The 27,083-nt window shown below is 52.7% G+C and overlaps 1 protein-coding gene across 6 annotated transcripts in view; it reads left to right on the forward strand.

Moving 5' to 3' along the window:
- Window positions 1-27,083, forward strand: part of LIMS1 (LIM zinc finger domain containing 1) — a 74,005-nt gene that overhangs the window by 39,760 nt on the left and 7,162 nt on the right. For 4 of the 6 annotated variants that reach the window (XM_032493664.1, XM_032493663.1, XM_032493665.1 and 1 more), the window contains 5 exons: window positions 18,395-18,554; window positions 23,259-23,325; window positions 24,699-24,819; window positions 25,352-25,501; window positions 26,665-26,815. In XM_032493664.1, the coding sequence (XP_032349555.1) occupies window positions 18,395-18,554; window positions 23,259-23,325; window positions 24,699-24,819; window positions 25,352-25,501; window positions 26,665-26,815 (649 nt within the window). Of the gene's footprint in view, window positions 1-14,982; window positions 15,222-18,394; window positions 18,555-23,258; window positions 23,326-24,698; window positions 24,820-25,351; window positions 25,502-26,664; window positions 26,816-27,083 lie in introns of those variants that run through there. The other 2 variants (XM_014552241.2, XM_006176585.3) reach the window with 2 other exon arrangements.

Consider the following 27,083-nt stretch of genomic DNA (forward strand, 5'->3'; position numbering starts at 1 on the left):
GACGGAAGTTTAAAGCTTCGGAATTTGACTTGTTGTAGATTTCCAGCATGAGGTTTAGTGAGGATCCTGACTCTTGAAGATGAGATGGGCTGGTGGGCCTGAAATGGACTCCAATCCGCCCTTGATCCAAGAGCAAAAAGTTACTGAAAACGGTTTCAATTTCAGACTTGGGGTCCTAAGGAGTTTACTTTTTAAAAAAAAATAAAATATGTCGAATGACATTTGAGAGCGGGCACCTTTTACTTATCTTCAGACAGTAACAAAAGTACCCATGAGTGAAACTACGTAAACGTCCGAGGAAGTGGTCATTTGTGTACTTGTAATGGCCTCTGAAACAACGAGACTGTTTTCCTTTACCTAGAGTTTAAATTACAACAGGGGAGCCATTCTTAAGGAGTGTTGCTTGTTCCACTGCGTTAAGGAGACATAATTGTTCATGCATTCTGGTGATGTGGTTCCCTGGCCATAGGAAGGGACTTAGGTTTCTGCGTGTCTCTGTCCCGTGCAGAGAAAGTGACCATTTTCCTTATTTTAGGACTGTGAACTTAGGTAGGAAAAGGAGACTTTTTATCGATTTAGAGAGGCAAGGTTTTCCCCTAGTTTTATAGGAAACCCGTTTTCAGTATGAAGTCAGCTAATAGGAACAGGAGGGTAGGGACTTCGAGGTTAGACGCACCCGGTTCAGGGCTCCTATGTCGGGCAGGTGGTTCCTCTTTAAAACAAGGATAAAAATCACTACCATTTTGAGCGTGTTATCTCATATCAGTCTCCCCCCCAACTTAGTGAGCAGGGTGTTTGTTATCCAGCTAACTTTGGGTGCCTACTGTGTGCTAAGCAGAGAGGCCCCCGGGGCTCAGGGCCTGGAGGGTCACCAGCAGGTGTTGCTCCTGGAGCTGCACTTGACTTTGTACGTGTGACCTCAGACGCCTCTGGAGCCTCGATGTCACACAGAACCCACCCCCCCACCCCTTGTCACCGGCTTCCTCCTCACCCACGTGCCGCCCTCTTGGCCTGTTTCTGGATTCTAGCAAAAAAGGTCAGAGACTAAGAAGGGCTATGCCCCCTGCCTGAAAACACTTTTCTTTCAAGTTTAAATTGAAGACTGCTCTGAAGCAGCATACAAGTATTTAAAGAGCACCAAGGGTCATGAGAGTGCTTCCGGCTCAAACCGAAACTTCTTAGAACAGAGGTGTGTGAAAGGCATTGTTCGTGGAAAACGCTGGCTCTGTCGGTTTTTACTTTAAAGTTTTAAAGCATTGAATACAACCTGAAGCTACTTTTTATCCACTGTACTGGAGGGGAGTCATGGCTGTTCCTGTCACAGTAGGAGGAAGCATCCTGGGGCCTTTGTCCTCCCTCGCTGTAGGACGTGCCCTTGAGTTTGGCCAGAACCTGAGAGCCTGAGAGGCTCCTGGAAGTTCCCTTCCTCCATGAGGGTAGCTGTGAGGATGCTCTGCGTGCAGGTGGTGGTGGTGTCGTCCCTTCTCTTGGGGACGGGCTTGGCTGGGTGGTCCCACTTCCCCCATGGGCTCAGGTCAGAGATGCCCTCACTGTTGCACACCCGGGGCTCAGGGCCTGTCCCTCACACCTTTGCAGGCGTGGGCCCCTTCTTCCTGAAACGTTTGATGCCCAAAAATACCATCTAAGTTATACCCTCAGTGTCCCCCATCACCTTGGCTCTGCCTCAGACACACAGGATTGGAGGTACCTGACTGGGGACAGCTCAGAATTGAGGCCTTCGCTGGCCAGGGGCTGGCGACCCCTGAGCCTTAGGCCTAATCTGCCTCTTTCTGTGTAGCCACGAGCTGGGGGTGGATTTTTTATATTTTTCAAATAGTTGAAAAAGAATACGAGAATATCTCTGATGGGAAATTCCATGAACCTGGGATTGGTCAGCAGAGCCGTTCTGGAGCCCCGCATGCATGCTGTCAGGGGCAGGGTGTCTGGGCAGGGTGTCTGGGCAGTGACCGCAGACAGTCCCTCCCTCTGGCCTGGTCCCCAGGTCAGATAAGGCCCTGGGGTCTGTCCCTCCCAGTGGGTTGATTTTGCCTGTGTGACTGACTGCAACAGAGGAGGTGCCCCTGCAGAGTGGCCTCAGTGCAGCAGGGCGCAGCTCTTCACTGGGGAGAATGGATTTTCCGGACAGCCCGGACCGCCCGGGACCAGAGTTAATCATTTAAATAAGCTTGGAGCTCCCGTCTTTCTAGATGTGGGATGGAATCATTTTCAGGCTGCAGGGTTGCCCAGAGTGGGTTGACAGGAGGAAACTTGGATCAGGTCTCCACCCAGACTGAGCCCGTCGGGGCTGTGACCACAGTTCGGCTTGTCACTCTGTCCCGTCCTGGCTTCAGCGTCTAGGCAGGTGGGATGGCCGGAGGGCAGGTCTTCAAACGTGTGTGCTGGTCATTTGGGGGCCTATCTTTTGACTGAAAAACCGGTGTTTATACTTTAGGTTTAGAAATAGAGCCTGTTACACAATTAGGGTTAAAACTACACCTTTGCCGTCTTGTCGGCTCGTTACTTCACGGCTCAGTGAGGGCACACTCCGTCCTCCTGACGGTGGGCGCAGCTGGCGGGCGCGTCGCCTCACCGCCCCGCAGAGGTGTCCGTTGGCCGGCCTTGCTTTCTGAAAGGTGGTGACACTTCCCGTGTGTTTGAGGGCGTCACCCATATACACCTGTGGAGCGCTCTCTCGGCTGTGAGGTGGGGGAATCTGCCGCCTGCGTCTCCCAGGCTGACTCCGACGTGCTGTGCTGAGTGAACTGAGTCAGAGAAAGGCGGACCCTGTGTTCTTCCTCTCATGTGGAATTGAAAAACAGAGTAGAATAGGGGTCCCTGGGGCTGGGGCGGTGGTTGAAGGTACGAACTTGAACTAGAGGATGAGCACATTCTGGAGATCTAACACACAGTGCAGTGGTTACAGTCCACAATAGCCTGTTCAGTCTTCGAAGGTGCTAAGAGACTAAATCTTCATTGCTCTCACTGCGAAAGGGAAATAATCGTGACGTGACAGAGGTGTCAGCTAACGCAGCACATAAATGCATCAGGCCGGCAGCCGCACTCCCCAGCCGCACTCGTCCTGTGTCTGTTTTTATCTCGATTTAAAAAGTGGTACAGGGTGTAACGCACAGGGTTCATGTTGGAGTGATGGGTTTACAGCCTCCCCATCCCGTGCCCCTAAATGGAGACCACAGGCCTCCCCGTCCCCCAAGGACTGGTGGCCGCCCCGCTTAAAGTCCTCTCCTCCCTGAAGCAATGAAGCCACGCCGGTGTCGAGGTGCCTTGTTTATTCCAGACTAAACCCCCTTTACTCTGCTTCCCTCACCTGAGAGATTAACTTAATTCACGCGCAGTGCCACAGATGGACATGTTTCCCAAGGATGGATGAGGACCATTTGTTTTTTCTTCTTTGGTAGTTTTGGGGGCTTGTTTTCCAAAGGGAAATGTTTTCCTCTCTATCACCTGAAATACATCCGTAGAGTTGAGGGGGTATATGCTGAAATTAAAGCTAGCGTTCACGCTAAAATCCGTGTGTGTGAAAGGGCAGCTGGAGGAAGAGGAGCCTTTAGGCGAGCTCATGTCCTATGTCTGCGCAGCGCAGACGCGCTCTGGAGGGACCTCTCTCAGCCCAGTCAGCGTGTACACCAGCCGTCAGCTCACACCACACCTTCCAGATGACTGACTGTGACAGTAAAATGCCAGGATTTTAATCCCTATAATTGCTTTCCTATTGGTTAAAAAAAAACTTGAAAGATCAGTTGTGAATCACTTATAAAAACGAAAAGCTTAACAGATGGTTAAACTTGTGCTCCCCTGCATTACATTGGGCAGATGCTGCTAGAGTGAAGCAGTGTTGTGTATTTTTATGTGTGTTTGTGTATCTTGGAAACACAGCCACTTACTGTGTTTCTGTGCAATCCAGTGGCCGTTCTGTGATTGAAACGAACTTGAGACACAAGTATTCTCTTATATGGAAAATCTGTTTTTAGAAACAATCATTATATGTGTTTCATGTGATATAAAACAGTGGTTATGTTAGTTTCGTAGAGGTGGTGTAACAAGTACCACAGAGTAACAGGTACCACCAGGAACAAGTACACACTGGGAGGCTTCAGAGGACTGAAGTTTATCGTCTTGCTCTTTTGGAACTCAAGGTCAGATATCAGTGCGTCAGCCCCTGAGAGCCGTAGGGGCTCCCTCCTACGTCCTCCAGCCTCTGGTGTTGGCCACCAGCTGTGTCAGCCTTGTGGGAGCGTCACCCCACCTCTGCCTCTCTCATCGAGTGGCTGAGTCTCCACGTGGCCTCCTTTGTGTGTGTCCTTTCTGTCTCCTCTTGTAAGGACACCAGTCATGTTGGATTCAGGCCCACCTGCTCCAGTGTGACTGCAACTTGTACCTTAATTAGATCTATTTTCAAATAAGGTCCTTTTCACAGGTACCAGGGTCAAGACTTCAGCATTTCTTTGTAGGAACAGAATTCAACCCACAACAGTGACCTTTCCTACAGTCGTGTATAAAGGGTGAAGGCCATGCTGAAGTGCAGGCTGATCGGCTGTGGCAGGTGCGCAGTGGTGCTCCGGCGCAGTCGAGGCAGTGCGTGCTCCTGGCCCCGCGCCCCCGGCCTCTGCGATGTGCTGTCTGTCACTCTGATGCGCCTGCACTTTGCCGGCTGTTGTGTGAACAGGATAATTCGGGAGCGGACTCTGTCTTTTCCTTCGGCCGCTTTAACTCAGTGTAACTATTTTAAGATTTGTCCTTGGTTTTATTGCTGCCTCAGCTTCTGGTTATAGATTTATGGCATTTGTTGGTTGATGGTGGAGCGATTTCCAGATTTTGGCCGTTTCCCCTCCATGTACAAGTCCTGTGCGGACGAGTTTTCATTCCTCTTGGTGAATGGCTGGGTGTTTGGCAGCACCTACCTAATGTTTTGAGAAAGGGCTAAACCGTTTTCCAGAGAGGTCGTACCATTTACGTTCCCACCAGCAGCGTTGGAGGGTTCTGTTCCCTCCACATCCTCGCCAACACTTGGCATGGTTTTTTTCCAGTTTTGGTCATTTGAGGGGAGAGTCCTGCTACCTCTTAGTGGTTTTGTTTGCATTTCCCTGATGACTCATGAAGTCAAGTATCATTTAATGCGCTTATCTGCAGTTCTGTGTCTTCTTTGGCAAAATGTCCGTTCGGGTATTTGCCCGTCTTTCATTGAGTTGTTTCTTGGTTGAAGCAATGCTTTACATATTCTAGATACAAGTCCTTTGTCAGATACAGATTTTGCAAATGTCTCCTCCCAGTCTGTGGCTTGTCTTCTCATTTTTATAAATGCCTTTTGAAAATTTTTTTGGATACTTTTTTGATCTTTTTCTTTTATGTAAAGCTTGTGCCTTCTGTTTCCTATTTAGGAAATCTTTCCCCAACCCATGCCCCACTCCCGTCAATAAGATTATTAATAAATATGTTCCACATAAACTTGAATTATTTTTTAAAACCGCTTGGTCTCTCTTGACCGTTTCTTGCTTTTCTGGCAGGTGAGTGTCTTACAGCCTCACAGGGTCCTCACCAGGGTCCTGGGGGTTCAGGGTGTCTTCCTTTTCTCAGGAAAGGGAGAGGAGTCCTCGAGACCCAGGACTGGTGATTTGGGATTTGAACGGGGCTGGACGCAGAGTGTCGTATGTTCCGAATGTTATCTCTTAACCACAACACTTAGGCTTCACTTGGGTTTCAGGGTTAAGACTTCCTACCTGGAAGGTCTGAATACACTTGACTGTATCTTAGAAGTTAAAAATTCACCAAGAGTAACCTCCTGTGATGCCTGTTGAAACAAAAATGGAATTTTTCTGCCTCATAGATAATTCGTAGATATTTGCCAGAGAAAATATCTAGGTTAAAAAACCTTAAAAGATTACGTCTTTGTGTCATAATGAATATATTACTTAAAATTAAACATTGCAGGAATATCCAGCTTTTTATCTTGCCTAAATATTGTCCTCCTAGCCCAGCAAACAGAGCAGGGGGCAACCGGACAGGCAGGAGGCTGTCCTGAACCAGGGCTGATGTCTGAGACTTTCTGCTCCAACTTTGGTTCTCAGTTCTCACATAGAAAATTGGTTGGGACAGAACTCAAATTCTGCTGTGTTTTGGAAAATTTCAGTAACATTTCCAGGTACAAGAAAATATATTCTATGTTTCATGGTAAAAATTAATGAGGATAGTCCTGGAAGTGTTGGAGATAAACTGATGCTACGCGTATTGTGAGCAATGGGGTTTTTATAAAAGTACAGCCAGTATGCAAGATCAGAATTTTCTCTGGATGTGGAATCACCCTTTGTGTGGTGGTCCACAAATACCTTTGAAATAGATTCAACCGAAGATATTAGCTGTTCAGCACAAACCGTCGTTGTGGCTTCTCCTGATTTGTTGTGCTTTATTTAGAGGATGCGTTGTTGGCTGGGAGTTTCCTGCCCGGGGCTGTAAAGTGCCTTTGCCTCGGCTTCTGGTTCAGTCCACAAGGGCACGGTCCTGCCTCGAGCCAGGGCTGGGGATGTGAAGTTGATCAAAACGTTTGTTCTTTGCTAACATAGTTAGCGTGTGGAGGAAAAGGCAGGGCAGAGATACTCAAAAGCCACTGCACTGCGGGAGGGCTGCCCACGATGCCAGAGAAACAAGGGCATTGACTGACCGATTACCTGGTGCTGAGGACAGAGGGAGTTGGCAGATGTGAAGGGCCAGGTGATATACATTTCAGGCTTTGCGGGCTGTGTCACGACCGCTCAGCCTGTGTTGTGTGAATGCAGCCGGAGGAAATGGGTAAGTGCACGTGTTGCAGCTAAACTGTATGTAGAAAAAGCAGACGGGGGGCCCGGTGTGGCCTGTGGGTCCGGACTTGCCGACCACAGGCTTCAGGCAATCACTGTGTCTCATCTCCCAGGGCCTCGGGCCAGGAATCCAGGTTCAGTACCGCCCAGCGCCTCTGGCTGTGGGTCTTTGATGACATCGCCATTATGGGGCAGGTGGCCCCAGAGAGGGGCGGGAGCCCGGGTGCTGTAGGTCCTGATCTCAGAAGTGACCTCTTGTCACTTCAGCAGTTGTATCTTTAGAAGCCGGTCAGTACATCCAGCCTGGACTTGGGAGGGAGGGGGTTACACACGGGCGCAAACACTGTCAAAGAAAAAAATTTGCAGCCCCCGCTAAAGAGCAGTAAGGCGGACTGTGTCCAGGACCCCCGGATGGGTGCCGGGGCCACTGCGGCAGGAGTGGGGCCTCTACTCCAAACACAACAAGGGAAGGTAAGGATTTGCAGCCAAGGGGAAGGTGGGGTCAGTGGGTGGAAAATTACGAGAGGAAACATGGGCTGGGGGGTCGGTTTCTGGCTAAAGTGACCTCCCAGGATTCCTGCCGAAGACAGGCCTGGTCGACCAGACATCCCCAGGGGTGGTGGGAGGCTGAGGAGGTGACCAGACACAGAGAGTGACCACATCTGGAGGAGGAGCGGTGCTGGCTTAGCTGACATGGCAGGATTCTTGCTGAAGCTGGGCCACACAGAGGTGACCACTGACAATCAAACGTCAGGGCCCCGTCAGAGAGCTCAGCAAAACTAGGGGTGGGGGTCCCTGGGGAGGAGCGATCGAGGGCAGTGCCTGGAGCAGAGCCGCGTGGGCCCGGGTCTCCCTCTGCCCAGGTCTGCGCTTCCATCTGTGGCCAACACGGCCGGCACCCCCACGGGCACCTTCATTTCCTCCCACCCCGCTCGCCCCTGATTCTCTTGCATTTATGACTTTATGGCTGGGCTTCAGTAAACATTTGCTGAATAAAAACAGAGAGGATCCCGAAAGGAAGCTGACATCGGCAGACGAGTTCTGGGAGCTGTCAGACGGATTCCCGTGTTCTCTGTTTCGGCCTCTTTCCCCGTTGGTGAGGGGGCAGTGGGGGCTCCTCACCCAGGGGCCCAGGTGCCTGTGTCACCGTCAGGGGCATGTGCACCCTTTGCCTTGGCCGAAGGGCAGGCCGTCTGAGGGCCCAGTCACTCGGAGACTGTTTCTGGGGACCCTGTGTCCCCCGTCACAGCAGCTTCCCCGTAATAACGGAGATCCTGACCACCTGCGGTCACTTCGTGGTTCCTCGCACCGCCCAGCAGCATGGCCCCTCGACCCAGAGCCACCGCAACCCTGGACCACGTCCTCCTCTCTGACAGCAGCCTCAGTCCGGGCAGCCCTCCAGACCTGCGTCCACGCCCGCCAGCTGGCCAGCCTGCCAGCCTCCCAGACCATGTTTAACGCCCTCCACGCTTCAGGGCCATGGTCATTCCCTGGACCCACCCTGCACCGGTCCCCATCAGATCACTCTCGAAGTCTGCTTTCTGTGCAAGTAAGTGATGAAAGCAGTTTTCTGTTCCACAACCTCAGCTTCCGCCTGGTGCTGCTGGGCAGCCGTGTTTTACTGGTTCTTCTGTCATCCTCACTGGTGTAAGATCTCCCTCTGTGCCCTCCCCATGCTTGTTTAAATAAACTTTATCTGGAGACCCTTTTAGATTTAGAGGGAAGTTTCACAGCTGGCGTAGTGGTTTCTCCTTTCTCTCAGTGTCTGTTTTGGAGGTTGGTGGCTGAGGTGGGAGGTGGGCAGTGGGGAGGGCTGGTGCAGGCCGGATGGACAGAACTCTCTGGATGCCGGACGGATGGGAGGACAGCTGCTGGCCTGTTTGAGGGACAGACTGGCTTCTGCCAGGACGTCCGGAAGGGGAGGGGGCGCAGTGACAGGCCCGACTCCGCCACCCACTGTTTGGCTCCACCCGTTCACCTTGCAGAGACCCTCATGTCCTGCCTGTCTGGCCTTTATCTGACGGGGACTGAGGGCCAGGTAGCTGGTGAGGAAGGAGAAGCGGTAACAAGACAAGGTCTCCCCTCTTCACGGTCATTTTGTGACAGAAATTGTTCTGAGGATCACAGTTACATTGTAGATTTTGACCACTCAGAAGGCGGGAGGCTCAGAACCCCCCACCCCCCAGGGTCGTGTCCTCGGCCACTGACCCTAGGTGACCGACAGGCCCAGGCGGGGCGGTGAGCAGAGGTCTCTGAATCCCAGGGCTGTGTCGAAGTGTGTTCTCGTCCGGCAGGGGAGCTCAGGGACGACCACAGCGAAGCCGCCTGGAACCCTCATCCTGTCTGTGCACAGCAAGGGGTCGCACGTCGGGTGCTCCAGAGGGTGGGGGTTCCCTTTGTTCTCCGCTTGATTCTTGAGACTGAAACAAAGAGGATCCCTGTCTGGGCAGCACCCAGTGTGGAAATATTCCAGGAATCCCCAGACGTGTCCCTGGAACCAGGGTGCTGACAGAGCGGGTCCTGGGGGGGCCGCCCGTTCCTGTCCTGCGGGCTGAACAGGGAGTCCATCAGTGGCCTCTGTCCTGCAGGAGCCAAGGTGGGGAGTTGACCTGGACACCCAGCGAATGACCTTTTACAATGTGACCCACTCCCCGTCCTTCCCAGTTTCGGGTGCAGGTGCTGAGTGAGTCGTGTGTCTGTTACTGGGTCAGGGCCGTGGGCTTGAGAGTAGCCAATCAACTTTGGCCTCTGGTAGAGATCCAGGTTCAATCAGGAGAGAAAAGCCACAGAGTCATTTGAATGGGGAAGGTTCACTGTAAAGTCAAAGTCATTCACTCTGACAAGGTTGGACAGCAAGGGTTTGGCTGCCGGGAACAGGGCACTGGGAGCTAGGAGTGGAAAGTATGTGAAGGATCTGAGCTTGTGGGGAGCCTTTGTGCAGGGAGGGAGCCAGGAAGCCCTTGTAAGGTATCTCCCTCCAAGGCTGACTGGCTGGGAGTGGGGAGGTGGGCAGAGCCGAAGCCGCCCTGCCCTCAGGACCCCACACAGGGAGTCTCCTGCAGCAGCCCTGGGGAGGTGGGGACAGCCACTCTCCCAGAGCAGCAACTCCACGAGAAGCTGTCAAGGACTGGGCAGGTCTGCCTCCCCGTGGTCATGACCACTGCAGTTAGCCTCCTGCCAGATCTGCATGATCCCTCTTCCTGAGAAGTGCTAAAGGCACTGAGCTGAGAGCTTTCTCCCTAACCCTGCAAACGGCTGTCAGATCCCAGTTCATTTTGTGGGCAGTGGGTCCCATGGGGAGAGAGGAGGACTGGACGGACCAGAAGCCAAGGAACAGCTAGACACACATGGGACAGATGCACCGTCACAACTTCACTGCCTCGTCCCCTGCGGGTGACCTCAAGTCTCCTTATTGCACTGGGAAAGCTAAGGCACCATAGCTAAAGTAGTTCCTCACCTTTCTGTTTGTGCTTTGCAAAATTTGAAGTTAATGAAAGAAAAGAAACCTTTTAAAAGTTATCAAAAAACCAAACTTTTTAGTTTCTCCACTTCCTCTTGTCCATTATTTTTAAATATTGTTTAATGTGCTAAAATGTACAAGAAAACATGTTTTTTGTTAAAAAGAAAACAACTGATTGGATCATTTCTTTTACTTTACCCTTTGATTCTGTTGGTTTTGCTGCAAGGTAATCCCTGAAGGGAGGTGGGCTGTAAGCTTAAACTACACGTGATGGCCCACCTCTGGGAACCCTGCCTCCCAGGAAATGAGTGTTAAGCTAAAGTACCTTGTTGAGCTCACAGGAAGCATCCTGACCAGGCCCACCTGGGAGCGACTGCAGGAAGGAGGAAATGAACACAGCCTTCCGGAGCCAGCCGGACCGGACCGGAACAGGAAACGACCAACTTTCCTCCCTCCCCTTTGAGTATAAAGGAAGCCTGAATTCTAACTTGGGGAAGGGGTTCATGCATCCTGTCTTCTCTGGCTGCGGACTTGCTTTCCAGAGTCGTTATTCCTTGCCTGCCACCTCACCCCCTCCAAAACAAAGAAAGACAAAAAAGAAAAAAACAACAGCTGGCAAGGAGAGTGGATTAAAATTGGAAAGGGTTGTTTTCACCAGAAAAAAATGCTGCTTTCTGTCCTGAAATTCTCACCGGCTTTCTTGGCCGTGTCGCTGAGGAGAGGAAGCCCACGATGAGCTCAGGCACAGACTGAAACCGGGGCTGACTTCCTCCACCAGCTCAGCTGAAGGCCAGCGCTCAGTGAGCCGTTCCAGCTGAGTCAGAACTGAAACAGGAGTCTGACTGGAGCCAGAGACAGTGCTGGCGGCCGCACAGCCATACACGGGCTCGTGGACACACTGCAGGGGCTTCCCTTAGCCGGCTTTCTCCTAAGACAGCACCCTTACTAAAAATATTGCCCTCTGTGTCTGAAACATGAGGCCCCTCAAGTTTGTCTGTTTTGGTCAGGACACAATACATCCCTTAAAAGAGATGATTGGGGTGAGACTGTGTGTGTGTGGGTCACAGTATGAGTCAGAGGGAGAAGGTGATCTGAATAATGGAGGCGTTTTTCCCGGGGACGTTTAAAAATGCAGAGAAAAGTTGCCCAACCTCTAAGAGAATTTTAAGAATGTTAAGTGTTTGAGTGACTGAGGAAGCATGGGAGGACACCTGAGAGAGTTTCCAGGTTCTGACAGCGCTGGGAGTTCCTTCACAGACAGGAGGTCAGAGAGCTGGACTCTTAGGTGGAGACCCCCGGGGAGGCACCCGCTCAGCCTGCCCGGTCCTGGGTCCTATTGTGGAGGCTTTATCTGAGCGCTGATCTGATTGTTGGAGAAAGTCAATGCGGAACGTGCAGCCTGTGGAGATGGGTTTGTGGGCAGGGCTGCTGGCCCCTCCGCTGTCTGGAGCCCTCTCCTTTGCGGAGAGCCCCTCCCCAAGGGGAGCCCTGTCCGTCATGGGGAGCCCCTGTGCCGTGGGGAGCAGTGCTCGGTCTCTCTGAATCCCTCAGTGCTCCGTAGGGGACCCCAGGAGCCAAGTTAGAAGCTTCCCAGAAAAACCTGAGGGCTGGGCCAGCTTCAGAGGGGCTGAAAGTTCGGCAGGAGGGTGCAGGGGCGTCCTGGTCCTGTCCTTTTGTGCTGGAATAGATTGATCATCACCATTAAAGATGGTTCTCACAGTTGCCTGCAGCAGCCCTGCTCTTCTTTACAATCTCGAGTGGATTTTAAATGGGATGGAGATGGGACATTATGCTGTCTCGAGGTGGCAGGAACTAGTGATAACTGATAACTCTGCCTTCATACATTTTCTGTAAGAAGCTGAATTCCATTTGGGCTGACAGGTGGGGAGCTCAGTTCACCAGACAAAGCCATGCAGCCCAGTCCCCAGTCCTGTCCCTGGTGCCCACAGCCCACACAGATCGCCGTGCACATATCGCCCCGCACAGATTGGCTGTCAGTTCTGTGCCCTTGACGACCTTGCCTTCTGCTCCCCAGTCCACTGCTCACCCAGTGAGGCCTGCGTCTCTCGTGATGGGGCTGCAGGGACAGTCCAAGTCTGAGGCTGGGGATCACCAGGGGGTGCCCTGCGGTGGGGGTCTGCTATGCCAGGCCATCTCCTCCCCTTGCCTGCCCCGGGCTCTGAGGCTGGTGCTCGTTGGATGATTAATGTTCCTGCAGGTGGTCTGGAGAGATGGACTTCCCAAGACACAGGCCGTGAGTACCAGTCAGTGGGTCAGGACTGCGAGACGAGCTGTTTCTTTGCAGGACTCTGCCTGTTGTGGGCGGGCCATTTCCAAGCCATTTCTGGACATGTCTTGTGTCTGCCCCCCCCCCCCCCGCCTACCTCCAGCGGTCCCGCAGTGGCAGGTCTTCTGCTCAGGAACAAAGCCAGGACGGTCTGTCACACACAGGAGACCTGCAGCATCTTTCTACTGGAGACAGGTGTTAAGTGTTGCCTTGAGGATGGAGAGTGCACCTGCTGAAGCTTGTCACCCTGGGGCTGAGTTGCATTTTACTTGCTTTCCTTGTGAGGGACATGGACACACCTCTTGGAATACCGCCCGGTTGGGTGCTGTGAGTCTTCTCTCCAACACTGGAGGTCTCTGTCCTGTGGGCACATGTGGTTTCAGAGCAGGTGGCAGTGGGGGCAAACAGCCTTCCCCGCCATGGCCCCCATCACTGACCTTGGTACCCTGTTACTGCCCCCAACACTGACCCTATCACTGCCCCCCACCTCCCCTCATCACGGCCACACTGGCCTGAGCGGTTGGGGGCAGCAGGGAGGCAGCGGTGACATTCCCTGTGTTCAAACATAACATAAAATAACCAAGGGAGTGGTGCGAGCCGTTACTCCTTAAGAAGCTGAGACCTCAGTGGAAGAGCTGCCTCCCCACTTGGCCTCAGGCCCCCACCCCAGCTCCTCTACGGTTTTGGCACCAGGAGTCTGTGGGGTCCAGAGGCCTCCTGGGCCCCGGGAAGGTCTGGAGACCCAGATGGCCAGGGCTTTGCTCCTGGGAGAGGCCGGTAAGGGGTGAGCGGTGGACAATGGTAGCAGGCTCTCCCTGCCCCACCTTTCCTTCCTTCTCCCCCGGCCCCCAGACATGGTGTTCCTTGGTAATAAAAAGAAGGAAAGGAGGAGAGAATGAGATCTGGCAAAACTGAACAGCCACGCCCTGTCTGAGCACCTTGGCTTCCGGTGACCGGTTGGTCCGTGGCGAGGACTGTGCCAGGCACCCTGGTTAACATGGGTCCAGCTGCAAGTAGAGGAAACCAGGAAGAAGGGGGCCTCCTTTGCCTTGTTTATTAGCACTGTGTCCCTGAAATAGTGCAGCTTGGAGAGCTGAGGGGATTTGTGCTACGTTTCCAGCACCATCTGAATTGGAAGAAGGACACAGTGGGGTGACTTACTGAGGGTGTGGAGGGTTTGGCAGCCGGTGGGGAGGAGGGTCAGGACCGTCTCTGGTCCAGGCGCGGCCCTCTGGCTCAGGCCACAGTGAGATCTGCGAGCCAGGCCACGCTCCGGGCACTGGGGAAGCAAAGCACAGCAAAACCAGATTTGCCCTAATTCAGCCTCCCCCTCAGTCTTCATGGTCAAGAATCAAGTCGTTCTTTGAGCGTTTCAGTTTCATCAGAGGGACAGATAAGACTCTAGAGCGCGCACGAACTATGAAAAGTCTCCACTTTTCATTTCATCCTTCTCTGTAATGTTTGCATTTTTCCCAAATGCAGGTAGTACTCTTTTTCCCTTCTTGTCAGTACGACTATCTGGTGACATTTCTGATCTCCTTTTTGTGACTATCTGCACATATGTGAGCTTAATACATATGATAAAAGTCGGGGCTGCGCCCCAGCAGAGCAGCTGAGATGCATGATAGCGCCATGCCGGGGGAATGTGGAGGGGCTGTGTCTCTCCAGGTTGCTGGTGGGAATGTGAAATGGAACGACCACTAGAAAGTAGTTGGGCAGTTTCTTTAAAAAACTAAAAAAACTAAACATACGCTTATCACACAACTCAGCAATCTCACTCTTGAGCACTTATCCCAGGGAAATTAAAACTTAGAAACCTGCACACCGCGCGATTCACAACAACCCCAAACCGGAAACTACTTCAGTGTCCTCGGGGGGTGGACGGCTGAACAGGCGGCGCTGGCTCCACGGTGAAGACTGTCCATGTCTGTCACAGCTCTGGTGGGTCTCAAGGACATTTGCTGAGTGAAAACACCCAGTCTCGGACGGTCTCGTGCTGCACAACCCCACATCTGTACGTGTCTCAGTCAGCTCGGTCCTGATGAAGACGGAGAGGTCCCAGCCTGGCACTCATCCCAGTGCCCCCTAGAGCAGGGTGGGGGTCAGCCGGCTCCCAGGAGCCTTGCGCCACCACAGTTGGGAGGCACAGCGCCAGGGCCTGGGGACGGCCACCTGGCACGTGGGCACGTGGGTGTTTCCGTCCTTGGGAGCCGGCCGCCAGCCCTGTCCTCCCGCTGTTCACAGCTGTCTGGGGGCGGGGAGGTGCCCGGCAGAGGCCGGGTCGCTGGTGTGGAATGTTTTCTGGAGCTTCCAAAGGGCTCTTAATGTGAAGGGCAGCGAGCCGGCAGGCTGACGTGTGGGAACCGGGAGTGACCTGCGGGAAGCCCCCGCACTGCCCCTCCCTCCCATTACTCCCCCACCTCCCGGTTCGTCCCTGCTCCCAGCGTGCTCCTGGCAGCTGTTCCCACTCTCACCCGCTCCCCATGGCGCTCCCAGCCGGGCTGCGCCCCCCACTCATCCCCGAGGATGGAGAGGTACCCCCTGCGGCCCGGAACGGGGTCCTCCCTGCCCCCAGCAGTGAGGATGAGAGGGCTGTGTCTAGGCTACAGCGCAGGCAGAGCGACGTCCAGGTTTACAAGGAGTTTTGTGACTTTTATGCGAAATTGTGAGTGTCCCTCCCCCCCGGGGGGGCTGGGAGGTCACTGCCTTGGGTTTGACCCCTGGACCTTTAGCAGGCACTTCCCAGGGCGAGGGTGGCGGGGCGGGCGCCGGCACACATGCCAGCCTTAGTTGGACCTCCTGCGTGAAATGTAGAAAGGAGATGCTGCCGGGAGTCGACAGGTCTGCGTGGGCTCCTGATTGCAGTGTGTTTCCATGTTGTGATCTCGGAATGACTGCAGGTCTCCAAGCTGTTGATCATGGGTTCAGGGGAGTTTAACTGACCTGACGCTCTGTTTCCACCTGTCTCTTCTGTGCGTTTTGGCAACAGCTGTCACTTGTCTTCACAAAGAGCTCGTTTGACAGTAATCAGGCAGTTATTACACTGTAACCAAAATGCTTGGTAAACTCTCAGCTTGGTAAACTCTTCTGGGTTTTCATATTTGCATTTTAGTGCTAGAAAATTCGTTTCACATACTTTGAGAAATTAGGAGGTTGAATAACGGAAAGCTGGAGGACACCACGTTTTCTGTGTGCAGTTCATTTGTGGACGAGGTCAGCTGAAACAGTTACGACTGGACAGTCATGAAGACTGTGCTCAAGGCTCTTACATTCCCCGACATGAAAATCCTTTTCTGAAGAATTAGTCAGTTGATCATAACTAACCAATGACAGCTCATCGTCCATGGCTTTTAAAAAGAAACTTCTGTCATCTGTCTTAAATGTGACAGTCTGTAAACAACACGCAGGTCAGCGTGGGTCTGTCAGTTCACAGCTGGGGGACGCTGGGGATGGCGCGGTCGGGGGGACGTGGCAAATTTCTGCGTCTTCCACTCAGTGTTGCTGTGAACCTAAAACTGCTCTAAAAAACAGTCCATTAAAAAAATAAAAATACACAGTGCTAGAGGGTCAAAGTCAAGAGGCAGAGAAATGCGAGCACTTCAGTAGGTGGGTGGGAGTATTAATTGGTTTGTTTTCTGAAAGTTTCCTCGAATACTGCCTCCCTTCTTTTCCTGCTTGTTGTTAAAATGAATCCTTCTTTGAAAATCTGCATTACTTTATCTGTAAAACTAGCTTATTTTTCCCGTGTGGGGAAAAACTTCATGCTTATTTTTACAAAGTGTCTGCTACCTTCTAACTACTTGGGTATTTGAACTTGAATATAATCAGTCTGCAGTACAGCGAGTATGAACAGGTCAGTTATACATGTTTTGATCGTGGGGCCCCTTTATAGTCTTAGAAACTTTTAAGGTCTCCAAAGAGCTTTTGTTTTATCAGCATGTACAGTATTAGAGAATAAAACGGAGGAAATTTTTAAGTATTTGTTAATTCATTTAAAATAACAATAAGCATATTATACATCAATAATAAATATTAATACTGGTTTTTTTATGAAAAATGAGTGTTTCCAAAACGATAAAAGCTTGATGTGAAGAGTTGCATTGTTTTGCATTTTTGCGAATCTCATTAATGTCTGTCTTAATAAAAGACAGTTTCCCTTGCATTGGTTTTACTGTAATATGTTGTTTTAGATGAAGTGTATGAAGAAGATGCTCTGAGGTGTGGTGGACGGGGGAGGAGCCTCCCCCCCAGGTGCGGTGGACGGGGGAGGAGCCTCCCTTCGAGGTGCGGTGAACCAGGGAGGACCCTTCCAGCCCAAGGGAGTCACTGATCTAGGAAATAATGATTCAGGACATTCTGGGATTTCTTCTTTTGTAGCATTCTTGGGGTTCTATTAAAATCATCGAGAATTTGGTGACTCTTTTGAGAGGGTTTCTATTTAACAATAATGCTTTATATTTGAGTAGCATCTTCTGGTTTCCAAAATGGTTTTATGTACCCTTTCTTATTTCATCCTCAGAATAGCAGTAAGAACACGGGGCAGCTGCAGGCTGAACCGAATTCATCCAGGGACACCTGTGGATTTTGGCTACACTTTGGAGAAGGGGGCACAGAGCTTCCCAGAGCTTTGCTAGAATTGCCCCAGTTCATGCGGCTTATGGAAAAGCCAGGGGAAGAAGGGGCTCTAGGGATTTCCCTCCCCAGCCCACAGTCATTTTGCAGTAACAAAGTAGAAAATTTGATTCAGCGTGAGGCTTGGGCTGGGCTTGCCAAGCTGTGAGGCTGCCTACCTTCCTTCCTTTTTTTGGTGACGTTTTACTGAGTTTAGCTTGGTGTCGGGTTGTGACCATGGTACGTCTGCATGGAGTACTTCCGGCTGCAAAGCAGGAACACTGCTCCATGAGGCATCTGGGGGAAGAGGGCAAGGCTGTCTTCCCTGGGGTTGGGGGGGGGGGGGACATGCACTGTGAACACTTTCTGAAACAGCAAGGTGTATAATCTGACAGAACCGGGGAGACCCCTGTTCCACCTGCCTCACGGGTTGGGCAGTGACCTCACGAGGTGGGTTGGTTTGATGTCTGGGTGAGCAGAAGCCACCCCTGGAACCCGACACAACAGGCAGTGAATGTGCTCTGAGTGGGCGTCTGAATATCTGAAAATAAATTTGGAAGTTACAGAGCTGGCTGGGCCCATGCCTGCTCTGCTGGGGGATGGTCACCCTGAGGCCGCTCAGAGACAGAGCAGTTCCTTCTGTGAAGTCCAGAACAAATACGCACCTGACTCCAGGCTTGACTGTGTCCCTGAGGGTTAGGTGGATGTGGGCCGTTTATTGACCAGGGGTGGTCACCAGCCAGGGGTCTTGTGGTTTCTCTCTCCTCACCTGTCCCTCTGATGTCCCTTCCAGAGTTTGACGCGGACACTGTCACCTGGCTGTGGCTTGTGGGTGGGGACCTGGGTTCCAGGCCTGTGTCTCCCACTAACTGAACAGCTCTGGGGAGTTTGGCTCATTGGCTCTGAACCTCTGCCACCACCTGTGAACTGATGTGCACGATGGAAATTCTGTGGCTTTAGGATGCATTTTGTGGTATTAGTGTTCAGTGTGTGTTTTACCAGCGGGAGGACAGGGCTAAGGCACCTGTGGTTTAAGAGCTGAGTCCTAGCAGGATCTGCCACAGGACGGGCGAGTCTGGGGTCCTGCGCTATTTAATCAGCCTCACTGGCCCTGGTCCCGCAGGCGGGCCGTGCGCAGGAGGGACCAGGGATCCGAGGGGGCGGCGAGCAGGGTGCCGGTGACCTGGGGGCGCCACATCCTGACCTGCCCTGCGTGTTGTGTTGCAGCAACATGGCCAACGCCCTGGCCAACGCCAGCTGTGAGCGCTGCCGGGGCGGCTTCGCTCCCGCCGAGAAGATGGTGAACAGCAGCGGCGAGCTGTACCACGAGCAGTGCTTCGTGTGCGCCCAGTGCTTCCAGCAGTTCCCGGAGGGCCTGTTCTACGAGGTGGGTCCGGGCCGCACCCGCCCTCCCCTTCCCCTCGCCGTCACTCCCAGCGGGGCTGCTCCTGCCCCAGGCCCCCTCGCCAGCCCTGCAGCTGCCCCTCCGCGGAGTATCGCTCCCCACCACCTCCACAGCCCACCTCTTGTCTGGAGACTCCATTTCGGTGGGGGGACCTCGTCCGTATCCAGCTCTGCTCTGTGTTTTCCAAATCCATGTTCTTGCTGATCCCGTGGGTATTTACCACCCGGTCGACACTTCTTTGTGTTTGTTCAGACCAGTCCTGAAACCCCCTTCCCACATCTGCTTTTGGGACTGGTCTGGGAATGACCCGCCCGTGAATGTGGATGCTTGTGTGTGTGTGTGTGTGTGTGTGCGCATGTGTGTGCATGGACATGTGTGGTCAGCCCCACGCATGCTAGTGTGTGTTACCCACGTGTGTGTCTCTGGGGTGATATGTGTACACACAGTTGTGTGACAGCCAGAGATAGCACTTGTTTGATTTCTTCTTTCGAGCAGATTCTAAGTTCCCCTGTGTTAGGAGCCATTCCTGAGGAAGGAAGGGTAATTTTTAAAGGTCATTAGTCAGTCAGCTGTTTGCCTGTCAGTCAGCGTTTCCCACAGAAACAGTGACCCCGGGAGGGGCTCCCGGCCAGCCTGCGGGAGGCTGCTTCCTGTCACGGGGACGTGAAATGCAGAGCTGAGTGTGTCTAGGGACGTGGCTCTGGAGCGTGCATTGGGGAATGCTGTTTGATTCACTCAAACACGCTTTTGCAACCCCTGCTGTGCCCCAGAAACACGCATCCCCTACAAGAACTCCAGCAGTAGGAATGGAGTCTCTTTTTCTGTCAAGGGTGATGGCTTGTTACGGGGGAGGTGACAAGGGACAGTTTGGGTGGATGGAAGCAGAGGACGAAGGCAAGGGGTGGGGGTGAGGGACCCCTGAGGCTGTGGGAGGGCAGGGCTGTGTGGGTGACGTGAGGGGCAGCAGGGGGAGAAGGGGGTGGGGGGTGTAGGGAGCCACACAGAGCCCCCCAGTCTCTGAGCCTGTGACAAGGTCAGACCCCAGAGCACGTTTAAGGGACTCATGGGAACTCGCCTCTTCTTCCTGGACACCTACAGGTGTTGAAGCGTCCTGACAGCAGGAGAGTTGTAACACAGACGAGTTAGAACCTAGTTTGGTCCCCTAGTGTCCAATATGGGTATCCGTCCCCAACATAACCTTTTCAGATCTAAGGCTTTTTATTGAAGTGGGTAATTATGGCCAAGGCCCATCCACCTCCAGTACAAGGAATATTTGTAAAATGTCCAGTCCTGGTGACATGAGCAGCTGGTAAACGCCATTTCCAGGGGGAGTATGTGTCCAGCCCATGGGCCCTAACACTGACCGTGGGGCCACCACACTGGTTCATTAACTTGACTTCATGGCATTTGAGGTTTTCTCCAGTAAAACGATTATCTTAATTTTTTCTGCAAAGAAAATGTTTCATGAAATTAAGTGGGACCAACAGTCACCAAGTGACATGACTCCAGCCAGGTTACGGACGGGGTGGACTGAACGAATGGACCTGTGGCCAGGCCACCTTCTCCAGCTTGGCCCAGGACACGCCGGGGGCGGGAGTCTTGGTTCACACCTCAGGTTTCTTTGTTTCTCAGTTTGAATTTCCCAAATGGGACCTTTTTTCCTATCACAAATGCATAACAGGAAAGACCAGTTTATGGTGAGTGATTTAATGGAAAGACCTTTTACAGAGAGGTTTCTTCCCTCATTTCCTCCAGTACGGGGTCCTGATTAATCAGGAAGCCGAAACCTGGGAGGGGAGACCAGCTGGGAGCCTTTCCAGCCACAGACCTCACAGCCGCTTACTGCAAACCAGTGAGGACTTGATGCACCGCACTTGAAATGAGACCATCAGCTCAGTGTCTAACTGTGAGCTTGCTTTCTTTAAAGCAGCAGAATTCTTTTCTCCCCCATAGTGAGTCTTCACAGAACTCCAAACAAAACTTAGAACAGTTAACAGCAGGGCTGTTCTTGGCTGAAGTTCACCCTCCTGGTCCCCGCAAGTGGTGGGTCCCAGACTCTCAGCATTTTGTTAAAACACTACTCATTTGGGGCATTATTTCTTATTCTGTAGGCCGATTGTATGTTATACCGGTGTCCAGTTGCAGCGTGAAGTTGCCTACAAAGGCAGATATTATTCATGGAAGCTTGATTCCTCCAACTGGATGATTTCTGACTTTTCTTCCTTTTACATCCTAGAGTTTTACATTTGGTCACTTCTCCACACTGTAGAAAGAGGCAGCTCATTGGAGCAAAAGGAGCTCCCGCTCTGGTCATCCTCACCAGGGACACACCCCGGGCCGTGCAGGGCACTGCCGTAGGGATGGCTTCAAGGGAACCCTCTTCTGAACCCGATTCTGGTTTCAAGGAACCAGTTTCTGGATTCTTCTTCCTAAAATTGATTTGCCTGATAATATTCTTGAATTCACGTTAGCACTCACCCTCCCACTTGCCAGAAGAGAGGGATCTCCCTGCGGTGAGTTCACTGGGACACCAGTCAGAGGAGATTTGGCGGCCCTAACCCACAAGGCTTCCGTCTTCCCCGCCGTCTGTGCTTTCTTTTGAGACAAGCCTGGCTTGGGGCCGTGCTGAGTGCTCTGTGGGCAGGTGTACGGCTCATGTAAGAACATGGGGAGACAACTGTCTTTTAGTACTTGGCTGTTTCATCCCCTAATTTCAAAAGGACACAAACTTCCAAAGCAGACAGCGCAGGGGAGAGAGGTTGTGAAGGGTGAGTGTGTCCCGAGCCCCAGCAGAGCGTCCACAGCAGAGCAGGTGCGAGACTCCAGGCCCTCAGGACAGGCAGCCCCCGGGTCAGCCAGGCTGGGGGCCACATTGGCGTCCTCGCCCCCACCGCATGCTGCCCGTCGGGACGCCCCTCACCTTTCCTGCCTCCTCCTGACAGCACAGCACACATGCCCCCCGCTGGGCTCACCTTCGCTTTGTTTTTTCAGGTCGTGTGTGTCTTTCTCGTTCATTAAATGCAAAGCAGCTGCTCATTGTTTCTTTACTTTTTCTCATTAAACTTTTCAGTCATGGGCCTCAAAATTCTGACAGGTTTTTGGTCAAGTCATTTCCATTAAAAAGTACTGATTTTAAAAACTAATGACTTACACACACGCACACAGGTCCACAAGGTGCTCGCCTGTCCTGAAGGCTCAGGTGCGTGGCTCTCATTGACCAGCTTTTCAGTATTGACCTTCAGTGACGGTGGAGACGGTTCTGTCTCCCCTCCCGCTGATCGAGACTGGGTGGCAGGTACAAAGTTGATCCTTCTAACTAAATTAATGGAGTTATTTCTGAGCTCTTATATTTTATTTCTTTTTGAAGTTACTGCTTAAAAGCTCAATATTAGATTTCTGTGTAGGTACATAATATGCATTCAGCAAGGGAGTTTATCTCCTTGTAAATAACTTCTACTTTGGGCTGCATATTACAGTGCATTTTGACCAGATATGGAGTGATAACATACTGGTCTATTATATTCTGTTTGTAACTTTAAAAAAGAGATTCATTAAATGTATTAGAGATCATTCATTTGAATTTAGAAATGAAATAAGACTTCTTTTCTCACACAAAATAAACCTGCTTTACCTGGAATGCCAGTTTAGCTGTAGTGGATACTTTTGATAAACTGAATGAGCTGAAGCTGCAGCTCATTTCAAATAATTGAGGAAATTGAATTGACAGCTGGTACATCATTAAAAATGGGTTCTGATAGTCAGTGTGTGAGTTTTGACATATAACTTCCAAGGTGCTCGAAGATTCAAGGGAAGACATTACATCATTCCCGTGACTTATTTATGTAAAAAGGATACAGGCAGCCCCCAAAACAGAAAATAAAGCCTAGGGCTACTGTTGGACCCTGAGTTTTCCAGCAGTAAGTCACCTTTATCTGCAGATGCATGACATAATCATGAGGGTAAAGAACATACGCTTTTCATGTAAATAATTAAATAGTAAGTTTAGCATTTGTAACATATTTATGTTTCCATCACTCGTGTACCAATCATCACTATCATGATAACTCAGTCCAGGAGAAAAAGGACGTTAACCTTTAGGGCCTTATGGATTCAGAAATTAAAACAAACTTTAACGTCTCACTAGATAATTGCAGAGAAGTATAACAGGGTGATGTGTTAAAGGCATTAGCGTGAAAAGTGCTGTGGTAGCATAAAGCCTCCTGGAAAATGAAATGCAAACAGTTCAAGGAGAGAAATGAAGGATAAACCTTCCAACTGTTAGAAAAGAATACGTTTATTTTTTAAGGTGCGTTTTGGTCTCACTTAAAAATGTTTAAATATAAAATATGACAATATTGACTATGGATTTTTTTTTTTTAATGTGGGAAGGGGTTTGTAAGTTTGTGCACATTTTCTGGGGGAGAGGGGTCTGTACCTGTCCTGGGATTCATCGGGGTGGAGCCTGTGAAACAGTAGTCGGGCCCCAAGGTGCGAGGTGTGGGTTTCCGGCGCCCACACGGAGGCATGTGGAAGGGACGAGGGTAGGCCTGCTCCACACATCCCGGGAGAGCTGCAGGTCCCGGGCACAGCTCTCAGCTCAGAGACACCCTGCTGTGACTCCGTGGGGTAAGGACATCCCTCCCGTGACGATTCCCTGCTGACAGTCGGCGGTGCTTTGCGTTTCAGTTTGAAGGGAGGAAGTACTGTGAGCACGACTTTCAGATGCTCTTCGCCCCTTGCTGTCATCAATGTGGTAAGTCCGCTGCGGAGCCCGCAGGACGGTCAGCGCAGTGAAGGTGGGGACCTCACTCACTCCCCTGGGCTCCAGCCCCGCCCCAGTGAACAGCGCTGAGACCCTTCATCAGCCCCCGTCCCCATCACTAACAAACACTGACAGCCTGGAGGAGCGAAGCCCCAGAGAACTGACCCCAGGCGGAGAGCTGACCCCAGGGAGAGAGAGCTGACCCCAGGGAGGGAGAACTGACCCCAGGGAGAGAACTGACCCCAAGGAGGGAGAGCTGACCCCAGGGAGGGAGAACTGACCCCAGGGAGAGAGAGCTGACCCCAGGGAGAGAGAGCTGACCCCAGGGAGGGAGAACTGACCCCAGGGAGAGAACTGACCCCAAGGAGGGAGAGCTGACCCCAGGGAGGGAGAACTGACCCCAGGGAGAGAGAGCTGACCCCAGGGAGAGAACTGACCCCAGGGAGAGAGAGCTGACCCCAGGGAGAGAGAGCCGACCCCAGGGAGAGAACTGACCCCAAGGAGGGAGAGCTAACCCCAGGGAGGGAGAACTGACCCCAGGGAGAGAACTGACCCCAGGGAGGGAGAACTGACCCCAGGGAGAGAGAGCTGACCCCAGGGAGAGAACTGACCCCAGGGAGAGAGAGCTGACCCCAGGGAGAGAGAGCCGACCCCAGGGAGAGAACTGACCCCAAGGAGGGAGAGCTGACCCCAGGGAGGGAGAACTGACCCCAGGGAGAGAACTGACCCCAGGGAGGGAGAACTGACCCCAGGGAGAGAGCTGACCCCAGGGAGGGAGAACTGACCCCAGGGAGAGAGAGCTGACCCCAGGGAGAGAGAACTGACCCCAGGGAGAGAGAGCTGACCCCAGGAAGAGAGCTGACCCCAGGGAGGGAGAGCTGACCCCAGGGAGAGAACTGACTCCCGGGAGAGAGCTGACCCCAGGCAGACAGCTGACTCCAGGGAGAGGTGTCTCAGGACTGACAGGACGTCTGTTCCATGACCCCCTGGAACAGTCTTTCCCTGTCAATGCCCAAGGCTTGGCATCAGAGAGATGCCTGCATGTTACCCGCACCCCCACCTTGGCCTCCAGAGATGGAGACACCAGGAACAGCACTGAGAAGGTTGGACAAAGGAGCATTTAAGTACACATTACAAGAAAGTGAGTTTCCTTTGTGAGTTGCTGAGGACGAGACATCATCCAGCATCTCGTTTGGGAAAGGCAGGCAGATTCAGGGATGTGGTGAGGCAGCTGCAGAACCAGGACCTGATGGAAGAAAACGTTTCCCAGCGTCGCGCTCCCGCGGTGGGCACAGCGGGGAGGTGCTCGCGAGTCTGCCGTCTCCGAGCGCGAGGGGCTGCATCGTCTGTGTCACTTTCCGCAGGTGAATTCATCATTGGCCGGGTCATCAAAGCCATGAACAACAGCTGGCATCCCGAGTGCTTCCGCTGTGACCTCTGCCAGGAGGTCCTGGCTGACATCGGCTTTGTCAAGAACGCCGGGAGGTAGGCGCGGTCCCCTGCCAGCGGGGCGGGCAGCTCCCGGGTGACCGCGCCCTCCTGGAGTCACTGCGTTCTCCCCAGGGCTGCAGGCAGCTCTGGGATCACTGCGTCGTCCCAGGATTGTTGGAGGCTGCAGGGTCACTTCGTCCTCCCGGGGCCACCGTGTCCTCCCAGGGCTGCGGGCAGCTCTGGGGTCACCGCTTCCTCCCGGGGCTGCGGGCGGGGTTCCTGAGGCTGCGGCACCGGTGCGTCTGGTGCGCGTGCCGGTCTCGGAGGTGCCCACACTCCTGCACAGGGGTGCGCGGCTGCCAAAGGGGGTTTCTTAAGGCTCAGCCTGATCATCTCGGTTGGAATAAATAACTCATCGTGTAAAAAGCGGTGGCTTGATTCTGCTCTTTCAAGCGCAGCAGTCATTTTTAAAGAAATGATTTCGTTAATTTCTTTTCAGAGGTATGGGAAGCATTTTTTTACTTACTAGGAGGAACCTTAGATTTAAATGAAGGGCTCTCATGCAGCTCTGGCTCTGTCTGTACAGACATCTGTGCCGCCCCTGCCATAACCGGGAGAAAGCCAGAGGCCTGGGGAAGTACGTCTGCCAGAAGTGCCACGCCCTCATCGACGACCAGCCCCTGATTTTCAAGAACGACCCCTTCCATCCAGACCACTTCAGCTGCGCCAGCTGCGGGTACTGCCAGGCTCGCCTTTTCTCTCGCACAGGTGGTGGGAATAGAGGGTCAGGTTTATCTGCAGTATTTCTGACTTTTAATCAGGAAAACCTTAAACCTGTAGAAGAGTCAAGAGAATGAGTAGAGAGGGTCCCGACACACCCTCCATTCAGTAACGTAGTTAGCAGTGTCCACACCTGAGTATGTGTGTCCCCGTGTGCACGTGCAGGACACCTTCAGTCAGTTCACAGTGGAATATCCCCAGTTATCCCCCAGACTTCTCCGTCACTAGGTTTTCCAGTACAGGAGGCCCCCCCCCAAAAAAACTTAACAACGGTCTTACCTTTGTTCATACACAACTTTCATGGTTGTAAGAGGTAGAGCTTTATCTTAAATTGCATGTGTTTATTTTTGTTTTATTTACATCTGAAGGGGATTTTTTTTCCTTCAAAAACTCAAGATGAATTTTTAGGCCATGAGCTTTGGAATTTGTTGTCTGGTGTGAAAATGTAACGGAAGCAGAGACTCGGCTGGTGTTAACGTGAAGGTCCACACTGTGTTCTGGGGGTAGGGAGGTGAGGAAGGGCAGGGTTCAGTTTGTGCCTTGTCTCATTTTCCTGCCTGCCCTCCCTGCTCACTTTTCACTAGCCCGCCTCCTAAAGAATCTTTTAAAACATGAAATGCATCTTGTTTGGGGCCGTCTCTGGCTGCCTGCTCACTCACCCAGAGACTGAAGATAACGGTGCACTTCAGCACTGGAGGAGGAGCAGTCTGGGCCGGCATTTGTGTATTTTCTGTTAACCTGTAACTGCCCCTGCAGCTTGTCCGCCAGCGCTAGTCAGTGGAACAGCCCCACAGTCCTCGATTACTTTGTGGAGAGCTGGTGTCTGCGAGCCCGTGCTCAGCACTGGGACCGCCTTCTGCAGCCCTCTGAAGGGGACGCGTGGGCATGACCGGCTTGGCATGTCACCTGGCCCGCTCACACATTTGTCACACGTGATACTTGTGTTCTGACCAGACCCGAAGCTTGTGCGAGCCTGTGGGTCAGGCTGCTCTGATCACCTCCGGGGGTAGCGAGGAAGCCCGGGGCTTGTGGGAGTGGCCCCTCCTGGGGGGGGGCTGGCCACACTGGCCGCCCCTCCCTCTCGGGGTGGTGCTCAGCTGGCGTCTTCCCCGCGGACAGGAAGGAGCTGACCGCTGACGCCCGGGAGCTGAAGGGGGAGCTGTACTGCCTGCCCTGTCACGACAAGATGGGGGTCCCGATCTGCGGCGCCTGCCGCCGGCCCATCGAGGGGCGCGTGGTCAACGCCATGGGCAAGCAGTGGCACGTGGAGGTGAGTCCTGTGGCATCGCGCCGCCGTGCCTGTGGATGGGCAAGGTTGGGAGATGCTGGAGAGTGAGCGTGGGCGTCTTACTGGCCATCACCTTGGTGGGAAACGAGGACCATAGACTGTGCACTGACCTGTGGTCCCGGCGACGACACAGGCAGTGCTTTTGTTCCTGGATCCTGGAGGTGAGAGGTGTTGTGGTCCAGTCCAGCAGAGGCCTCTGTGTTCGCTCTGCCCTCGGTCTGCTGTTCAGCAAGGCCCCCGGGCGCTGGAG

Source organism: Camelus ferus, chromosome 12 (assembly GCF_009834535.1).
Source record: "Camelus ferus isolate YT-003-E chromosome 12, BCGSAC_Cfer_1.0, whole genome shotgun sequence".
NCBI lineage: Eukaryota > Metazoa > Chordata > Mammalia > Artiodactyla > Camelidae > Camelus > Camelus ferus.